Below are 16722 nucleotides of genomic sequence, written 5' to 3'. Positions count from 1 at the left end.
TTTCAGGTAGAAATGAGAGAGCTGCCGCTTGATATTAGAAGAGTAAAGTTGATGTTGACTTATTGGATTTCTGTGAAGGGAGATGATGTAACTCATCCAATTAAAACAAAGTATTGGGAAAATGCTGGAAACATGAGTCTGACAAGTTTAGAAGTTTTGGAAGGATAGCAGAAGAAGAAGCCCAGCCATGTAGTAGTAGAGTCACCCAGTTCATCTTGGTTATTTCCTTTACCGTTAGTAGATTTTAATTAGCAAGAAATTATGAATGACAAAAATAGACTAATAGCAAAAGATGTTATGGTTAAACTGTATCTAGAACATAATTACAATTCCGCAATCTAAATTTTTATTGATGGTTCCAAAGATCACGAGACAGGACGAGCATCAGCAGCTGTATTTTTCCCATCTTATCAAATCAAAATTATAGGGGATACGCTTTCTGCTTCGTTCCCTTTCTTCGAGTTGGTTAGACCTTGGTTCCTTGGGCTCCACTCAACCAGAGTCTTTATTAATACACTTCAAGCATCGCTTCCCTCAACATAAAGGGCTATTATGAGCATGGGACTTCCCCTCAAGCGCCCAAGTTCTCTCACCTTGTAAGGAGTTGAATTCCTCACTCCGTGGGCTGTTCTCGTGGTAGTTTAGCAGCGCTGCCCTTTACAAAAAAAGGGTTTCCTATGTGCGCACTACTCTCTTCCTAAATTCGGAGCTCTCCTCTCACGTGAGAGTTGAGTTCTCTGTTTTAACCAAAGCACCTGGCTACCAGCAGCATCAGGTGAACTAGGCCCTTCCTTCGCCTCTCTGATGCGCTGAGTTTTTGGCTAGCTTGCAGTACGCTTACCCCTTCTGATTCTCATGATCAGGCAGTAGGTCAAGCCCCCTCTCTTGCTGAGAGTTGGGTTTGTGCTCCCTCAGCTAGGTAGCCTACTTGCTTGCCGTTTCAGCATTGGAACATGCCGCAGGCTGAGCCCCCTCTCTCGTGAGAGTTGGGTTGTGCTCCCTCAGCTAAGTAAATTATTGCTAGCTGTTCCAGCTTTTCAACATACAATAGATCGAGCTCCCCCTCATTTGAGAGCTGGGTGTTTGCCCCTCCCCTCAGCTAAATTTTAACTGCTAGTCGCTCCAGCATTATTACCATAGATCTAGTTGATGACTCTCAAACATACTGTTTTTGGGATGCACCATTCCTTCTATGAGCTGCTCTTTCAGAGTGCCACGAGAGCCCCTTAGAACAATATCTAAAATCTATGTTATAGTAAGTGTGCACATGAAGTCTTTGCGCACTTTCTAAAAATCCAGACTGTGGTAAGTTTGCACGCTAGTGCTCTGCATTCTTTCTAAAATCCTATATGGTGAGGGCTTCGCGTGGTTGCTTCTTGCCCTTTCTTGAGTTGGTAAAGCCCCGTTCATCTTGAGTACCTATCTAAACAGGGTGTTGCTAATAGGGATCTGTTGAGACAGTTCCTTCAGCAAGCTAATACAATAACAAGCGGTAGCCCCTGTGTGACAGGCAAGACTTAGTATAAAACGCTAGACTCTTTGCCGTACCCCTTAAAGGAATCTTTCTTGATTCCAAGCCTTGAGCTCTACCCTGGGCCGAGGCCCTAACAGGTAAGTTTGGGTATGTAGCTAGGCCTTTGACCGTAGGGGATAATGTCACAGTCAGACTGTCTAATGCCCAGGGGCAACTCCCATGGAAATGGTAGAGTTGGTGCTTAGTGCTCGCCATGATTCTGGCCTGCATTCCCTTCAGCATAGCGACCCCTAGAGGATGCCGTTCGAAGTTCCCTTGAAAGGGAACGTCTCAGTTTACGAATGTAACCATGGTTTCCTGAGTAGGGAACAAGACACTGCATCCTCTAGCTGGCTGCCATGTTTCGGATGCAAGCTTCAGACGAAGAAGTGAATGACGGTGTTCTCCCGGTGCCTATTTATCTATAGTCGCACTGGTAGCGATGTCAGGGGCTGTCGCCAGCCAACTTGTTGGTATTCTTTTTTTTTTAATGTATGCTTCAGACACGGGTCAGGATGAGGCGTTCCCCATAGCGACCCCTAGAGGACGCAGTGTCTCGTTCCCTACTCAGGGAACCATGGTTACATTCATAACCTGAGACATTATGCTGTCAGGGAAAATGTGTTGGTGTTTGTTCTCTAATGATAATTGAAACCACAGTGAATTAGGTCCATCTGCAATCCGTAAATAAATGGTATGACCGAACATGAAACACAATAAAATTTTTAATATATAAGGTTAAAGTTAACAACAGAGCCAAAACTATATTTTTTTATTATTATATATATATATATATATATATATATATATATAATATATATATATATATATATATATATATATATATAAGCAACACTCAACTTGAATGAAAACATGGAAATTGCACATAATGTAGTTTTTTAAATGAAATTCTAAATTATAAAAATGTTATTTGTTACTGAAATATATTCATTTAGCCTACACTTCTCATAACTTGTTTCATAACATATTTATTTAAGCATTAATTAAGACATCAGTAACAGGTATAGTGAAGTGTAATGAGTATATACCTGTTCTTAAGAACCTAGTTCTGGATCATCGACTGAATCAGCGCACATGTGTCTTCACTTTCATTTTCAGTTAAAATCTTCCTCTACTGGTTTGAAATGGTTTCATCTGAAATTGGACATACTGTATAAAATAATAATAATAATAATAATAATAATAATATAATAATAATAATAAAGGTTTGATGATTAACAGTTAAATGTTAAAACTGTAATAATTGCAACTCTAGCAGAAATATTGTATTGGACATTGTTTAAATTTCTCTCATGAATTTATATTCCATGTGAATGAATCGTTTGTGAAAAACACTTATGTTTGGTCAAGTAACCTTTATTTTTTAAGCGCTTTATAAAATACAGATTGTGTCAAAGCACAGAGTCATTTTCCAGCTAAAGTCAGTTCATTGATGATTCAGTGTCATCCTCCACTTCAGCTCTCTTCAATAGAGTCTGTGCAATCAGTCAAGTGTCCTCAACTAAACAAGCCAGAAAAAACAAATCTCCATCGGTGACAGAAATGGAGAAAAATCTTTGGGAGAAACCAGGTTCAGTTCGATTATCACTTTATTTGCTTTAGGCTATTTATTGTCTGTTTACTGACATATCACTCTATACTTATATAAACATAAAACATATAATTAAATTTTATTTGGAGTACTACTTGTGCACAATGGGGATTTCTCAATATTAAGTCTTAAATGTGTTTTAATGTCACTACTGATGAGGATTGTATGATCTTTGAATAATATTTAAATGTTAGATATTTAAAAGTGTACCTTGCAATCGTTCCACTTTTAACAAAAAAATATAGTTCAGTATATCTTTAGTTGGACTTCAGCACTGCTTTCTTACAATTAAAGTGCATTATGTACAAAATTAACTGTTCCAATTTAGCAGACTTTAAGTATACCAGTTTAGTAATATGTAAATAATATGCAAATGTATTTGTAGTATACTTAGCATGAAATAAATGCATTTCAAATATATATATTTGACACAATATTAACTGAACTTTTGTATGAAATCACATTTGCACTCGTGCCGTTCGTGACAAAAACAGCACTCGTGTGATATCACTTATTAAATATGAGACCAAAACTCATACAGAGGCATTTTTTTTGCCCCAATATCTTGAATATTAGGGCTTAACTGCATTTATGGAGTTGTTGCCCTGCATCATATTTGTCAACAGTTAACTGTATGAAATATAAGATGTTGCAGGTCCGGGGGCGGGGCCAGTGCATTAACTGCATATCTTAAATCACATTATTTTTCATAACTAATTAATTAAGTTAACGCATTAAACTGACAGTCCTTTTTACAATTCATTGTAATTATTCATATTTCCCTTTTGAGTTAATTTATGCATGATATAGTTTTTTTGCATGAATAAAACACGTGTGGCTGTGGCACAATAAAGCACAATAAAGCTGAACCCACACATCTGATAATGATTCATTTTAATTCTGATGACGTTATCTCTACAACTATGAATTAAACATATTCTCTTTTTTATTTTTATTTTTTTGTCTAATGTCTGTGGCATGCATGTTTCTTTTGTTCTCACTCAGCAAACCTTCTATTAATCAATTATCATTGTTCTTTTGTTTTTATTCAGCCATTACTTGTTTATTCTGGAATAAGGACATGCAGGAATTTATCAACATTTTTGAGTGACGTCTCACACAAAGATCTCTATTCTAACCAGAAAAAAAAGACCAAATAAAACAGGACTGATGATGTACCAGTTACCTTCATATAATCCCAGTGAAAGGATCTCAGTTGAAGCTATATTTAGAGAGTCCCTGTCATGCCTCGACATTGTTTGGTCCGATATGTTCGAGACTGAATACATTAACCCTGATCGAGCTAGACAGCATCAGGCTGAGTTTCTTAAAGGAGCCCCACAAAAATGGCTGAATTTTTACCCAGAGAACTTATCGTTGGTTGAAAGGGATGGCTTCAATGATTTAATAGAGTTAATTGAGAAAAGAAAAGGAAAACGCTGTCTCATCACTGATGTTTCTTTACGATACCAGTCTGGCAGTGGAGGCTCAACTCTCTCCATGCAGGTGCTTTGGCATTTCCGGAAAGATCTCAGATGTGCCAAAATGATTGATTCAGATCTAGACACCAAAGAGCTGTCCAAACAAGTGCTGGACCTTTTTCTGCTGTCCAATGAAAAACATGCAAAACCAAATACGAAAACTGTGCTGCTGTTAATTGACACCAAAGAAAAGATAAATGATCTGCCTGTCAAGAATGTTCTCTGGGAAGACCTGATTGAAGAAATCCATGAGAGGGACATCAAAACAAAAACTCCAGCTGTGATCATTTTAAATTGCATCCCTACAGACTTCACTATTAAAGACACAATGATTCTTCCTCCAAAACTCTCAGAAGAAGCAACAAAACAATTCAAGGAAAAGCTTCTGCAACAGATCGGACTACAGAGAAAAAGCCGAAGGAAAGTTACATCCTATAAATCTGTTGCACCACAAAAGACAACGGCGGATCAGGACTAGCCAGTGAAGTACTGAGAGACTTGAGGGAAGAGTTCACATGTGAAACCCTGACAGAAACAATTAAAACAGATATCACAGAAAATAAAGATAAAGAGTATGAGAGAAAAATTGAAAGTACGGCAAATGAATTGCACAGAAAATATGTGTGGGGCAAAAAGATCCTGTGCTTCTTCTATTGAATCATGAAGAGGATAAGCCCCTACGATACTTCATAAAGAGTCTGCTGTCAAAGCTTGAACACACTGATCAAACTGACCATCCTGCATTCATCATCATCAATGCTGTTAGCAAGAGCACTGTTCGAGCGCCAGGCGACGTGAAGCTGAAAATGGAGCTCTTACCAGAGGAGAAGGAGAGGTTTGCTCAGAAAATGCAGGAGATTAAAAAGAAATACAAGAAAATGTCACAAAAGTTTCATGCCTTTAACATAATGCAGGGAGGTTTCCAGAAAGAAGATGCAGAGAAACTGATCACAGAAGAAATGGTGAATCATATTGAAAAGGACACAAAGTCCAGCAGCACAAGACTCCTCAGTTTTTTGGCTTTGATAAACTCATATGTTCCAGGTTTACACTTGTTGAAGCTTTTCTGTGAGGATTTTATTAAAGAAGAAGAATGGTCCACTGATGAAGGAAAACCTTCTCTGGAAATAATAATGAAGCCTTTCAAGGATCTCAGGTTAATTTTCTCAGAAGGAGAACAGAAAGCCAACTGCATTCGTCTGGCACATCCACTGATTGCTGATGCATGTCTAAAAATGCTCACTGAGCACAAACTGACAAGATATGATATCGCTCACGACTTCTTGAACAGCATGGTGAAAGGAAAAGAGAGTAATTATGAGAAAATTTGCAAGAGCATGTTAGTGACAAGGCCTAAGGGTCTGATAGAAAAGGAAAAGTTTTCCAGACTGATTCTTGACATCAATAGGGAAAATAAACCTAACCAATGCATTTATTTGTTGAGGATTGCTTCAAAATTGTTCGCAACAGACACTTTCTATCCTCAAGCACTGGCACGTTTGTATTACATTAAGATACAAGGGGAAAGCAAATATTAAGAGGCAAAAAAATGGGCAAATGTGGCGATTGATAGAGACCCCAAAAATTCTCATATTAGGGACACACTGGGGCAAGTTCACAAAAACCACCTGTCACGGATCTGGACTCAAAGAAAATGGAGGAACGAACCATGCACAGACATAAAGTCATGTTTGGACATTGCAAAGGATGCCTTCGATGCATTTCAAGCTGAAGAGAAAAGCAGCTAAAGATGAGTTAGCAAACCCTAACACCACATTCAACAACAGGGCCCTCTTTGGTTTTCTGCAGGTCTGCAAAGACATTTTTAAACAAAATGACCTTGATTTCATCAGTGGTCTCAGAGAAGATGTTGAGCAGAAATATGATTTCTTTGAATGGTATCTGGCATACTCCAAACTGAGCTTCAAAGAGGAGGAACCAGACTACTTCCGTAGAGATGTTGAAGACTGTTATAAGCGATATTTTACACAGGAGACTCAGACTGAAGAAAAGACCCTGAATGAGAAAAAAAATAAGTCTTTTGGAGGACTGCTTCATTTCTTAAAATCAGACATCAATGCGTGTAAACAAAATTTGAGTGGAATTGAAAAACCCCGGTCAGAAAATGAAACACAAATCGTTCTCTACATTCTTGCCAACATCATCTTGAGTTTGTCAGGTGAATCATATGAAACAACAGAAAAACTTCAGGCCAGGTTACAGAAACTTTGTGCAACAGAAGCTCAAGGCAGAAGCCCAGAGTTTTACCTCTTGGTCCTTTTGCTCTTTTGGACTAAAGAAGCACAGAAAGCAAAGGCAAACCCTCCAAACCTAGAAAACTGTGTCCAATATTTGATTGAGTCATATAAGAGCAAGTATGGGAAATACCTCTGCGGTCGCTGCCTGGTGCCTCTGTTCTTCTTTGGGAAAGAAGGAGGTCTGCAGAGACTGGTTCATGCCTTAAAACCCCATAACAAAGGTTTGAGACTGGTTCATTCAAAACTGCTTCAAACTGATCTGGAGCTCCTCACTGAAGGAGATGAAAGTGTGGAAGTCGAATGTCTTCAGCGTATCAAAGGGAAGGTCAAGAATCACAGAGTGTTTGCTGTTAGAGATGGGCAACAGATTCCAGTCACTCCTCACAATCCATCCAGTGTGTGCAAACCAGACCAGGTGTCTTTCTACCTGGGCTTCACCATCAGAGGACCAGTTGCCTACAACATCAGATATAATAAGAACTGTAAGTACAGCAATACTTTATACTTAAGATTAATAAAACACAAGTTCCTTTTCAAGGGAACTTCGAACTGCGTCCTCTAGGGGTCGCTATGGGGAACACCTCGTCGTGACCCGTGTCTGAAGCATACATTGAAAAAACACCAACGAGTTGGCCGGCGACAGCCCCTGACGTCACCCTGACGTGCGACTATAAAACAGGCACCGGGAGGACACGTCATTCTCTTCTTCGTCTTTATTGACTGTTTTGTTTGAAGCGTACAGCGTTTAGGAGTGAATGTTTCTCGCCAGAGGCTTTTCAATGATACCTGCAGTTCACTTGGCTCGCAAAATGTGGTGTGCGTGTGTAGTGAAGAGCAGGCGCAAGCGTTCAGCTCTCGCTGCGCTCATTGTGATGCATTCGCGAGACTCTGAGGAGATGTGGGTATTTCACCATTTACCCGAGTTTGTAGCAACATTTGCATGAGTGCGTTCGCCTCTTGCGGGAATAGCGATGCATACGTGGCAGCAGTTCTTGCTCGCGATTGATTTCTGTGGTAATCTAGCGAGTGGGCAGAGCGTGTTTAGCGGGAGCTAAATGCATGCTGCGCGTTGCATCGCGGTGAGAACATGGAAAGGATCTGACGGGAAATTTTCCCTATCAGTCCCTATTGTTTCCCTATTGTTTATGCTGCACTCTGGCTTAAGAGAAAAAAAATCGTCTTAAAGATGTAAGTCTATTAAGACTTCCTCCTTGCAAAGCAAGCTCTAGCAAAACATTTAGAGGATGTGTGCATCCCCATGTCATCGTTATTTGATACCCGATGACACACACACAATCTCTGCGTTGTTTGTTTGGGCTAAAAGCATGCACAAAATGTCCTTGAGGGGGCAATTGGCGTGCATTTGTGAGCGTTTTATAAAAAATAAAAAAGTTCCGCTCCCGGTTGTCTCTCTTTTCGAGGAAAGAGGGGCAGACATCTGCTTCCCGTGAGCTGTTGGAGATTATGGATCATGCCGCGGCAAGGTTGGATTTGCCGTGGAAGCGTGCTAAGAGGGTTACGCCGCGATGAGCGTTATCTTTCTGGCCATGGCCCTCCAGCTCCGGTGAGCCTTCCCTTTTTTTTCCTGATCTCAATACAGAGATCAAGTAGAAATGGAGGAGGCCATTTTTCTTGCACATCCATCGATTCTAGCATAGGAGTATGCAATATCGAGGTGCTGCTCAGAAATGAAACTTGGGCAGTTCTCGTGGGCGGTTGGGCGGTTCTCGTGGTAGTTTAGCAGCACCTCCTTTTATCAAAAAGGGTCGCCTATTAGTGCGCTACTCTCTTTCTGAATTCGGAGTTCTCCTCTCACGTGAGATTGAGTTCTCTGTTTTTCCTCCAGAGCGCTCCAGCATTATTACCACAGATCGAGTTGATGACTCTCAAACATATTGTTTTGGGATGCACCATTCCATCTATGAGCTGCTCTATCAGAGTGCCATGAGAACCCCCCTCCTTAGAACAGTATTTAAAATCCATGTTATGGTAAATGTGCACGTGGAATCTTTGCGCACTTTCTGAAATCCACACTGTGGTAAGTTCGCACGCTAGTGCTCTGCATTCTTTCTAAAATCCTATATGGTGAGGGATTCACGTGGTTGCTTTGTGCCCTTTCTTGAGTTGGTAAAAGCCCCGTTCATCTTGGGCGCCACTCCACCTATGTATCCTCGGATACCTATCTAAACAGGATGTTGAGACAGCTCCTTCAGCAAGCTTTTGCGAGAGCAAGCGATAGCCCCTGTGTGACAGGCAAGACTTAGTATAAAATGCTAGGTTCTTTGCCGTACTCCTTTAAAGGAATCTTTCTTGATTCCAAGCCTTCAGCTCTACCCCGGGCCGAGATCCTAACAGGTAAGTTGGGTATGTAGCCTAGGCCTTTGGCCATAAGGGGTAATGTCACGGACAGCCGTCTAACGTCCCAGGGACAACTCCCATTGAAATGGTACAGTTGGTACTTGGTTTTCGCCATGATTCTGGCCTGCACTCCCCTCAGTATGGCAGCGTGGGTATACTGTTCCCCATAGCGACCCCTAGAGGACGCATTTCGAAGTTCCCTTGAAAGGGAACATCTCAGGTTACGAATGTAACCATGGTTCCCTGAGTAGGGAACGAGACACTGCGTCCTCTAGCTCCCTGCCATGCTTCAGACGCAAGCTTCAGACGAAGAAGTGAATGACGTGTCCTCCCGGTGCCTGTTTTATAGTCGCACCGGTAGTGACGTCAGGGGCATTTTTTCAATGTATGCTTCAGACACGGGTCACGACGAGGTGTTCCCCATAGCGACCCCTAGAGGACGCAGTGTCTCGTTCCCTACTCAGGGAACCATGGTTACATTCATAACCTGAGACATTTTGTATTTGCCAAGCATTTGTCAGTAGTGAAGTTTGCTTGTGTTTAAAATGTAGAAGGTACAAATGTACTGCTTCAGCTGTATTTTATTCTCAGTGTAAGATTTATTTCCCTTTTCTCTGCAGAGATCATGGATTACTGAATGCTGTCATTCAGAGTATAAAATAAGCTAAACAATGTTCCTCCAGTGACACGGGAAATGCTCAAAACTTTCCTCTTTCTTCTCAGCTAGATGTGTAAGCAAGACTGCACAAGATCGAGACAACCTTTACTAAATCATGTTTACATGATAATATTCAGTGTGGTTAAATGTGCATAAAAATGCATGATTTCACTCCTCGGCTAGGAGACTGTGGGACCAAAATAATCTATTAACTCAAATACATTGTAAATTCTATTTATTTTCAACAGTTTTAACCTCCTAATAATCTGTAATGCATTGAAAATAAACACTGTTGGAAACTTTCATTTTTAGTCTGGATGTATTTATTATATGTTGTAGTGTTAGTTTTGTCTACTGTGGTGTCTATATTTGAATTCCAATGAAAGTCATATTACAAAAAACACTTACTGTCCCTCTGCAAGCTTTATTACAGCAAGTCCAAAATAAGAAATAACAAATGCTGTTCATAATGATTGTTCATATTCAACTTATTAACCTGACAATAATGAGTGTATTGAAACATAAAACAAACACTACCTGGTCTTGCCCATTCAGTCGTCCAACTTTCCTAAATTAACTTTGATTGCTGGATTAGCCTCATGTTATGAATCATATGATATAAGAGTCCTTAAACACGACCATTTTGCTTTAAAGTTTAAGGGCAGTACTAATGTTCCTCTCTGTGAAAACCATGCAGATCATTTATGATCATTTGGAGTATTTTATTATTATTACATCTTAAAGCATGTTTGATCTAAATACATCTACACCTATGAATGAATGAATGGATGAAGGCCATATCTTGATAGAATTAAGCTCATTCAAGAGCTGAAGCTGGCCTTTTGACTTAATGACTCATGTAAGACCACATTTTGTTGATGAGAGAAAACTAAAATCAAGAATATTATGTATAATGTATTTTGAGCTCTGAATGTGATGTTACACTATGTAGTATTTAACTTACTATATATATAACTATAACTATAACTCTCTCTCTCTCTCTCTCTCTCTCTCTCTATCTCTCTCTCTCTATCTATATATATCTCTCTCTATCTCTATCTATATCTCTATCTCTCTCTCTCTATATATATATATATATATATATATAGATTAACCAGGTTAAATGCTGATTATCAGAGAGCATGTTTAAATGCACGTTCTTAACCCGTTTTCTTTTATCGGAGTAAGGTCATAAACAGCATAAGTGAAGTGATGTGTATGAAGTATGGTGACCCATAACCAAAACTCAAAAATTTAACACATAAAAACCACACAAACACAAAACACACACAGTGGTGAACACACACACACACACACACACACAAACACACAAACACACACACACACACACACACACACACACACACACACACACCATAAAAAACTCCTGCCAGCCCGAGACTCGAACTCACAACCTTTGGATTACTGACAATACTGACATAATACTGTATGCATAAACTGGTCACAACATGTATTTTTCTTTTCTCTTACTCCAATTTCACACACCATGTAAACGCAATAACTCGCTTTCTGTCGGCTTACTGAAGTGCACATGTGTAATACGTAACAGGAATGATTTTGACAGTCTCCTAGATTTAAGTGCATCAAAAGTCTCAAATTTGCACTCATCAGACCAAAGGATAGTTTTCCACTGATCCTCTTCTTGTGTTTCTCGGCCCAAGTAAGTCTCTTCTTCTTCCGAAATGATGGTTTCTTTCCTTGCCGTGAAGGCCTGACTCACCCAATCTTCTCTGAACAGTGGATGTTGAAGTATTCTCACAAACACATGACAACCATGTTTTCATGATAGTGAAATGACACATTCAGTCTGGTTCAGGCTCTGGTTCAGTCGTGCCTGATGCTTCTGGCTGTTAATCAACAGTGTTGAGGTTTTTGTGCAAATTAAATGATTGCCTTTTATGATTGTTGACCGTACAACATTATCTCAGTTAGATCTTGGGTAAAATCCAATTTACTGCTCAATAGACGTCAGGCATTCATGAACGACTATGACAAAGAATACAAAAAACAAACAAACAATAACAACAACAAAAACATTTACTTATTTATGGTGTCACCTTCTTGTGGTTTTAATATTTACTTATTTTTTTATATTTATTTACTTATTTTTTATTACAATCATTTATCATTGTAATCCTATTTTTTTAACAAAATACATTAATAACCACAATAATGTATAAATACAGATGTCAAAAATGAGCAGTTTTTGACTAGTTTTAGTTTTTCTGTAATTTCAACCAGCAGGAGCTCAAGCAATGATTTCACCTGCTCATGAAAGACTGACATCTGCCATATTTAATTTACAAAAGCACCTGGATAAAACGTGCATAGATCCACACACTGACCAAAAGAAGCTGTGAATGTGCTCCAAAACACTTCAGTGTTGGTTTGAACTTTCATCACGACGGCATCTGAAGGCAGATTCCTGATTGGTTAGTTCACGTGGCACTGAACATGTCTCCTTACAGACTAACCCATAGACAGTATTTGCGACCCCTTGGAACTCAATTGAGACAAGTGAAGCCCGTTTTTTTAGCGATTTTTTAGAACTTCCGTTTCTGACGCGCAGACTCAAACTAAGCTTGAATGTCAGCAAAACTGTCTGACAGATGTAAACCTTCTAGTAGCTGTGCGTGCAAACTGCCATCGTTAATCTTGCAGAGACGGAGAGTTTGAGCGGGGAGTTCTTTGGCGTGAGTGAGCAGGAGTAAGTATTCTGTTTAATTATTTTGTATACACAAATCCGCCGCAAACTCTATGGGCGCCGCCATCTTGCCTGCCGCCATTACTGCGTGCCTGCGAAGTGTGACGGTGTTGACACTTGCCGGGTGCCCTCTAATGACATTTCAATGAAAGACGGATCCTGCTCATTTAAAGAAAAATGTGTGGTGAAAGGGAAAATTGGGTAGATGATGTCAGGCAGTGGCCAAAACTTACTGATAAAGGTAATTTATTGACAACAACCTGTATTGTAATTAAGAAGGTATTAATTGATGACAAACAATAAAACCGAACGCTGTCATTACTAGCTGTGTTGTTAATATGTTCACAAGCTTCACAATTTTCAAATAACTATTAGGCCATCCTTAAAAAATATTCTTGTTTGCCATAACTGACCGACCCTGTCAATTTAGGACTGACCCAATTAATTATTTTTTCCCCTTTTTGTCCGACCGACTTGCCGATTGTAATTGCGTTAAGACCCACAGATTTTTTTACTCTTCAAACTAATACAAATGCAATAAAATGTAGAAACACACGCAATTGACGCTTTTTCACACGCTCTCACAACCCACACATCCATTTTTCTCACGCACAGAAAAATCGCGAAGCAAAGAGGACACGCAGACAAACAAACAAAACACTCATATCGGCATCACTGGACAGCATACGTACTAAATGAATACCTTTTTTTTGCTTTTAAACGTGACGCGACAGATCCCTAGCGGCACCTGAACTGATTCTCTAGCTAATAGTAAAAAGAACTCTGTGTAATCCTTATGGCCCTGTGAACATGGGCAGTCAATGTGCAACAAAGGGTTCGTGGATTTTCACAAAACGGGTTCTATTCCATGCCTGTAGTTTTGTGCTGTTGTTAAAACAGCCAGCCACACAACACGCTCTTCCCGGCATCACTGGAAATAAAAAAAAAAAACTAAATAAAAAATAACTTTTCGTAAAGCTTCACTCCAGGTATAATTTACTTCAGCTACTTCCTTAGCAGCAAGGCACGCAGTAATGGCGGCGCTGCTTTACTTCCGTGTTTCGCCGGATTTGTCTATAGTATTTTAAAATGTAACGCCAGTACGCCATATCTCTTGATGTCTCCCCGATTGCCTGCGAGCTTCTCCTCCTGTCTGTACGGTAATTTCTCTACTGTGCGACAGAGAGTCGAGTGGTTATGACGCAATCGTTTTATTTTACAAAAAACCTGTTTCGTACGGGGCCATAATGTAAACATAGAAGGTAATGGAGCCCGACGGACATTGTCGTGTATCTTTAGAAATAAATAATGGGACAAATGGAGTCTTTGAAGCCTCAGATGTGAAAGTTTATTCGCTGTCAAAGTGACGCAAAAATGAATGGGAGGTCAATGGGATGCTCACGCAAGTGAAGTTCTGCTACAAGATGGCGGCACGCGGCCGACTTCAACTTCCGGTCGACTTCCTTGCCCCCTGGACTAACCTGGAGACGTCACAGCTAACTGTGCTGGCAGAAAAACACTGGTAACAAATGGAGGGAGACGAGTCAAATATATGGAAAAAGAGAAAAAAAAATGTATTGTTCTGTCTTTGGATGTCAGAATTGAAATTCAAATAATTTTTATATAATACTGTTGTCAAAGACACCATTTGAAGCTAAACGCAAACGTTTAAATGGACAGAGTATGGATGAAACCTGCTGTGATTACCCTACTTTTAAAATATATATTTAATTTAACCAATATGTCTTTATAATATTCACATATGCAGCTCATAGGGGACATATTTTTTAGCCCTACAGTTACAGCATTAAATACTATTTAAAACTTTAAACCTTTTACATAACATTGACCTATTTTATCTCACAATTCTGAAAGTTATTTTTTATTTTTATTTTTTTCATGCTAATGCAAGTTTATCTCCTAGTTCGGACTTTATAACTTAATTCAACTCAATAATTGTATGTCTGTAAATTCTGAGGAAAAAAAGGTAGAAGTGTGGGATTATAAACTCATGATTCTGAGCCGAGGGAAAAAGAGAGAATGACGAGTTGATTTCTCTTATCAGGTTTTGCATTATATTTTCTTCCATCTTACACACATTAAATATGGTAACTGGAAGCTAAATGTTCAGTTAAAAAAAAAAAAAAATTTTCTGGCTCTTAATTGATGTAGACTAGGGTTTTTTGTGTATAAAGACCATGAGTTTCAGCTTCAGTCATAATTTTCTGGCTCTTAATTGATGTAGACTAGGGTTTGGACTTTGTAAGGTCAGGCCGTGTGAATTTACAGCTGAACAAGAGAGGAATAAGTTGCCGCTGGAACCTAAGGTTCTAACAGATAGTGTTGGTTTTTAGATCTTAATAGAACTGAACTGCATTTTGTTGGGAATACACAACCAAAACAGTCCATAACTGTGATATTATCTTATTTTCTGTGCCTTGGTCAAATACAACAAACATAAAAATGATCCTCATAAGAATGACTTTCCAAAATCAAAGACCACAGCGGAAATAAGTTAATGCAGCTTTTTGTTATCCTTGTCAAAGAATTGTAACGCAGTTCCATTACTACTCTACTTTAGTGATAGGTCATTCTTGAATGATTTGTTCATGTGATTCGGGAACAATGAGTCGTCTCAGGGAGTGACTCGTTCAGTCGCGCATGCACAACATCATATGTGTTCTGTACTGGAATAAGTTCATCTCTTTTGAGTCTTCGGGTTTTTCGAGTCATTCGTTCATCACGTGACAGACCCATAAGCTTTAACCTATGCAGTCTGAGCCGGAAATAGACTTAATCATAATAATAACCAACTCTTTATTACCTTTGTTACAACACACAGTGTAAAGTAAATAACCATCATGACTGAAATTCACACATTTATAAACTGTAAGAAGTAAAAAGCTACAATTTACGAAAACGGAGTAACTGTAAGAATAAATAATAATTAGAGTAATGATGATGATAATGATAACTATGCACCCGTTTGTAAGGAAGCTTGTAAATTAATTTCTCGATCCAATGCTGTCACGTCACGTGACAAAAGAACAAACGATAGGTTAAAGCCTTTTAAACTGTCTATGGTCACAGTTTATGGGTCTTTCACGTGATGAAGAATGACTCAAACCCGAAGACTTGTCAGATAAGAGATGAGGTGAGCTAATCATAGACTGAAGACCCAGGTAAACGATTAATTAATCTTTTCTGTTTCTTATAGCATTATAGTTTAGTATTGTTTGTAGTGTGATCAACGTTTGTGTAAGTACTAGTACAATCCTCAATGAAGCATCCCCTCCTAACTTTACTTTCATGAGTGTCTGCAGGACTGTTAGGAGAGGTGGAGGTGTAGCTGCTCTATTTAAAGATGTCTATCAATGCAAGCAAGTGTCATTTGGTCGGTATTTGTCTTTTGAATATCTAGGGATTGTGTTGAAAGGCGCTCCACGCATTCTGGTTATCATTATTTACAGGCCTCCAAAATACTCTCCAGCCTTTGTTGAAGAGTCACAGAAATGTTATCAATGATGTACTCAGAGTTTAACTGTTTGGCTATTGCAGGGGATTTTAATATTCACATAGATAATGCAGAAAACAAAACTACAAAATAAATGATAACCGTTCTAAACACTATTGACCTGATTCAGCATGTGCATGGACCCACACAAAGGTGGACACACTCTAGATTTAATCATCAGTAGGGGTCTAAACATTTCATCCATTGTTATTAAGGACTTAGCACTATCTGATCACTTCTGTATTTTCTTTGATATATTGATCTCTGCTACCACTCAATCTAGATCTGTCTCTGTCAGAAGGAGATGCATTAACGAGAACACTAGTGTGCGGTTTATGGAGGCTATATCTTAAACACCAAGCATTTCTGCAGACTCTGTTGATATTCTCCTTGATTCCTTTAACTCAAAAGTTAAGAATGTTATTGGTGGCATTGCTCCCATGAAAGTCAGTAAGAAAACAAACAGACAGAAATCAGCTGGAGAAAATCAAAAGCAGTACAGAGTATGAAAAGACAATGCAGAAAAGCCGAGCGGATGTGGCGGAAGACGAAACTTGAAATTCACTTTAGCATCTATAAAGACAGCCTTTGTGCTTTTGAGGT

The 16722-nt window shown here is 39.1% G+C and overlaps 1 protein-coding gene across 1 annotated transcript; it reads left to right on the top strand.

Annotated features, from left to right (window-relative positions):
* The first annotated feature begins 4113 nt into the window (after positions 1–4113).
* Positions 4114–7613, top strand: LOC109072810 (sterile alpha motif domain-containing protein 9-like). Its single transcript, XM_042761428.1, has 4 exons — positions 4114–5030; positions 5221–6141; positions 6335–7346; positions 7600–7613. Exons 1-4 carry the CDS (start codon positions 4296–4298, stop codon positions 7611–7613), a joined length of 2682 nt encoding a protein of 893 aa, XP_042617362.1. The 5' UTR covers positions 4114–4295.
* The last annotated feature ends 9109 nt before the right edge of the window (positions 7614–16722 follow it).

Source organism: Cyprinus carpio, chromosome A7, assembly GCF_018340385.1.
Source record: "Cyprinus carpio isolate SPL01 chromosome A7, ASM1834038v1, whole genome shotgun sequence".
NCBI lineage: Eukaryota > Metazoa > Chordata > Actinopteri > Cypriniformes > Cyprinidae > Cyprinus > Cyprinus carpio.
This window is presented reverse-complemented; position numbering and strand designations above follow the sequence as displayed.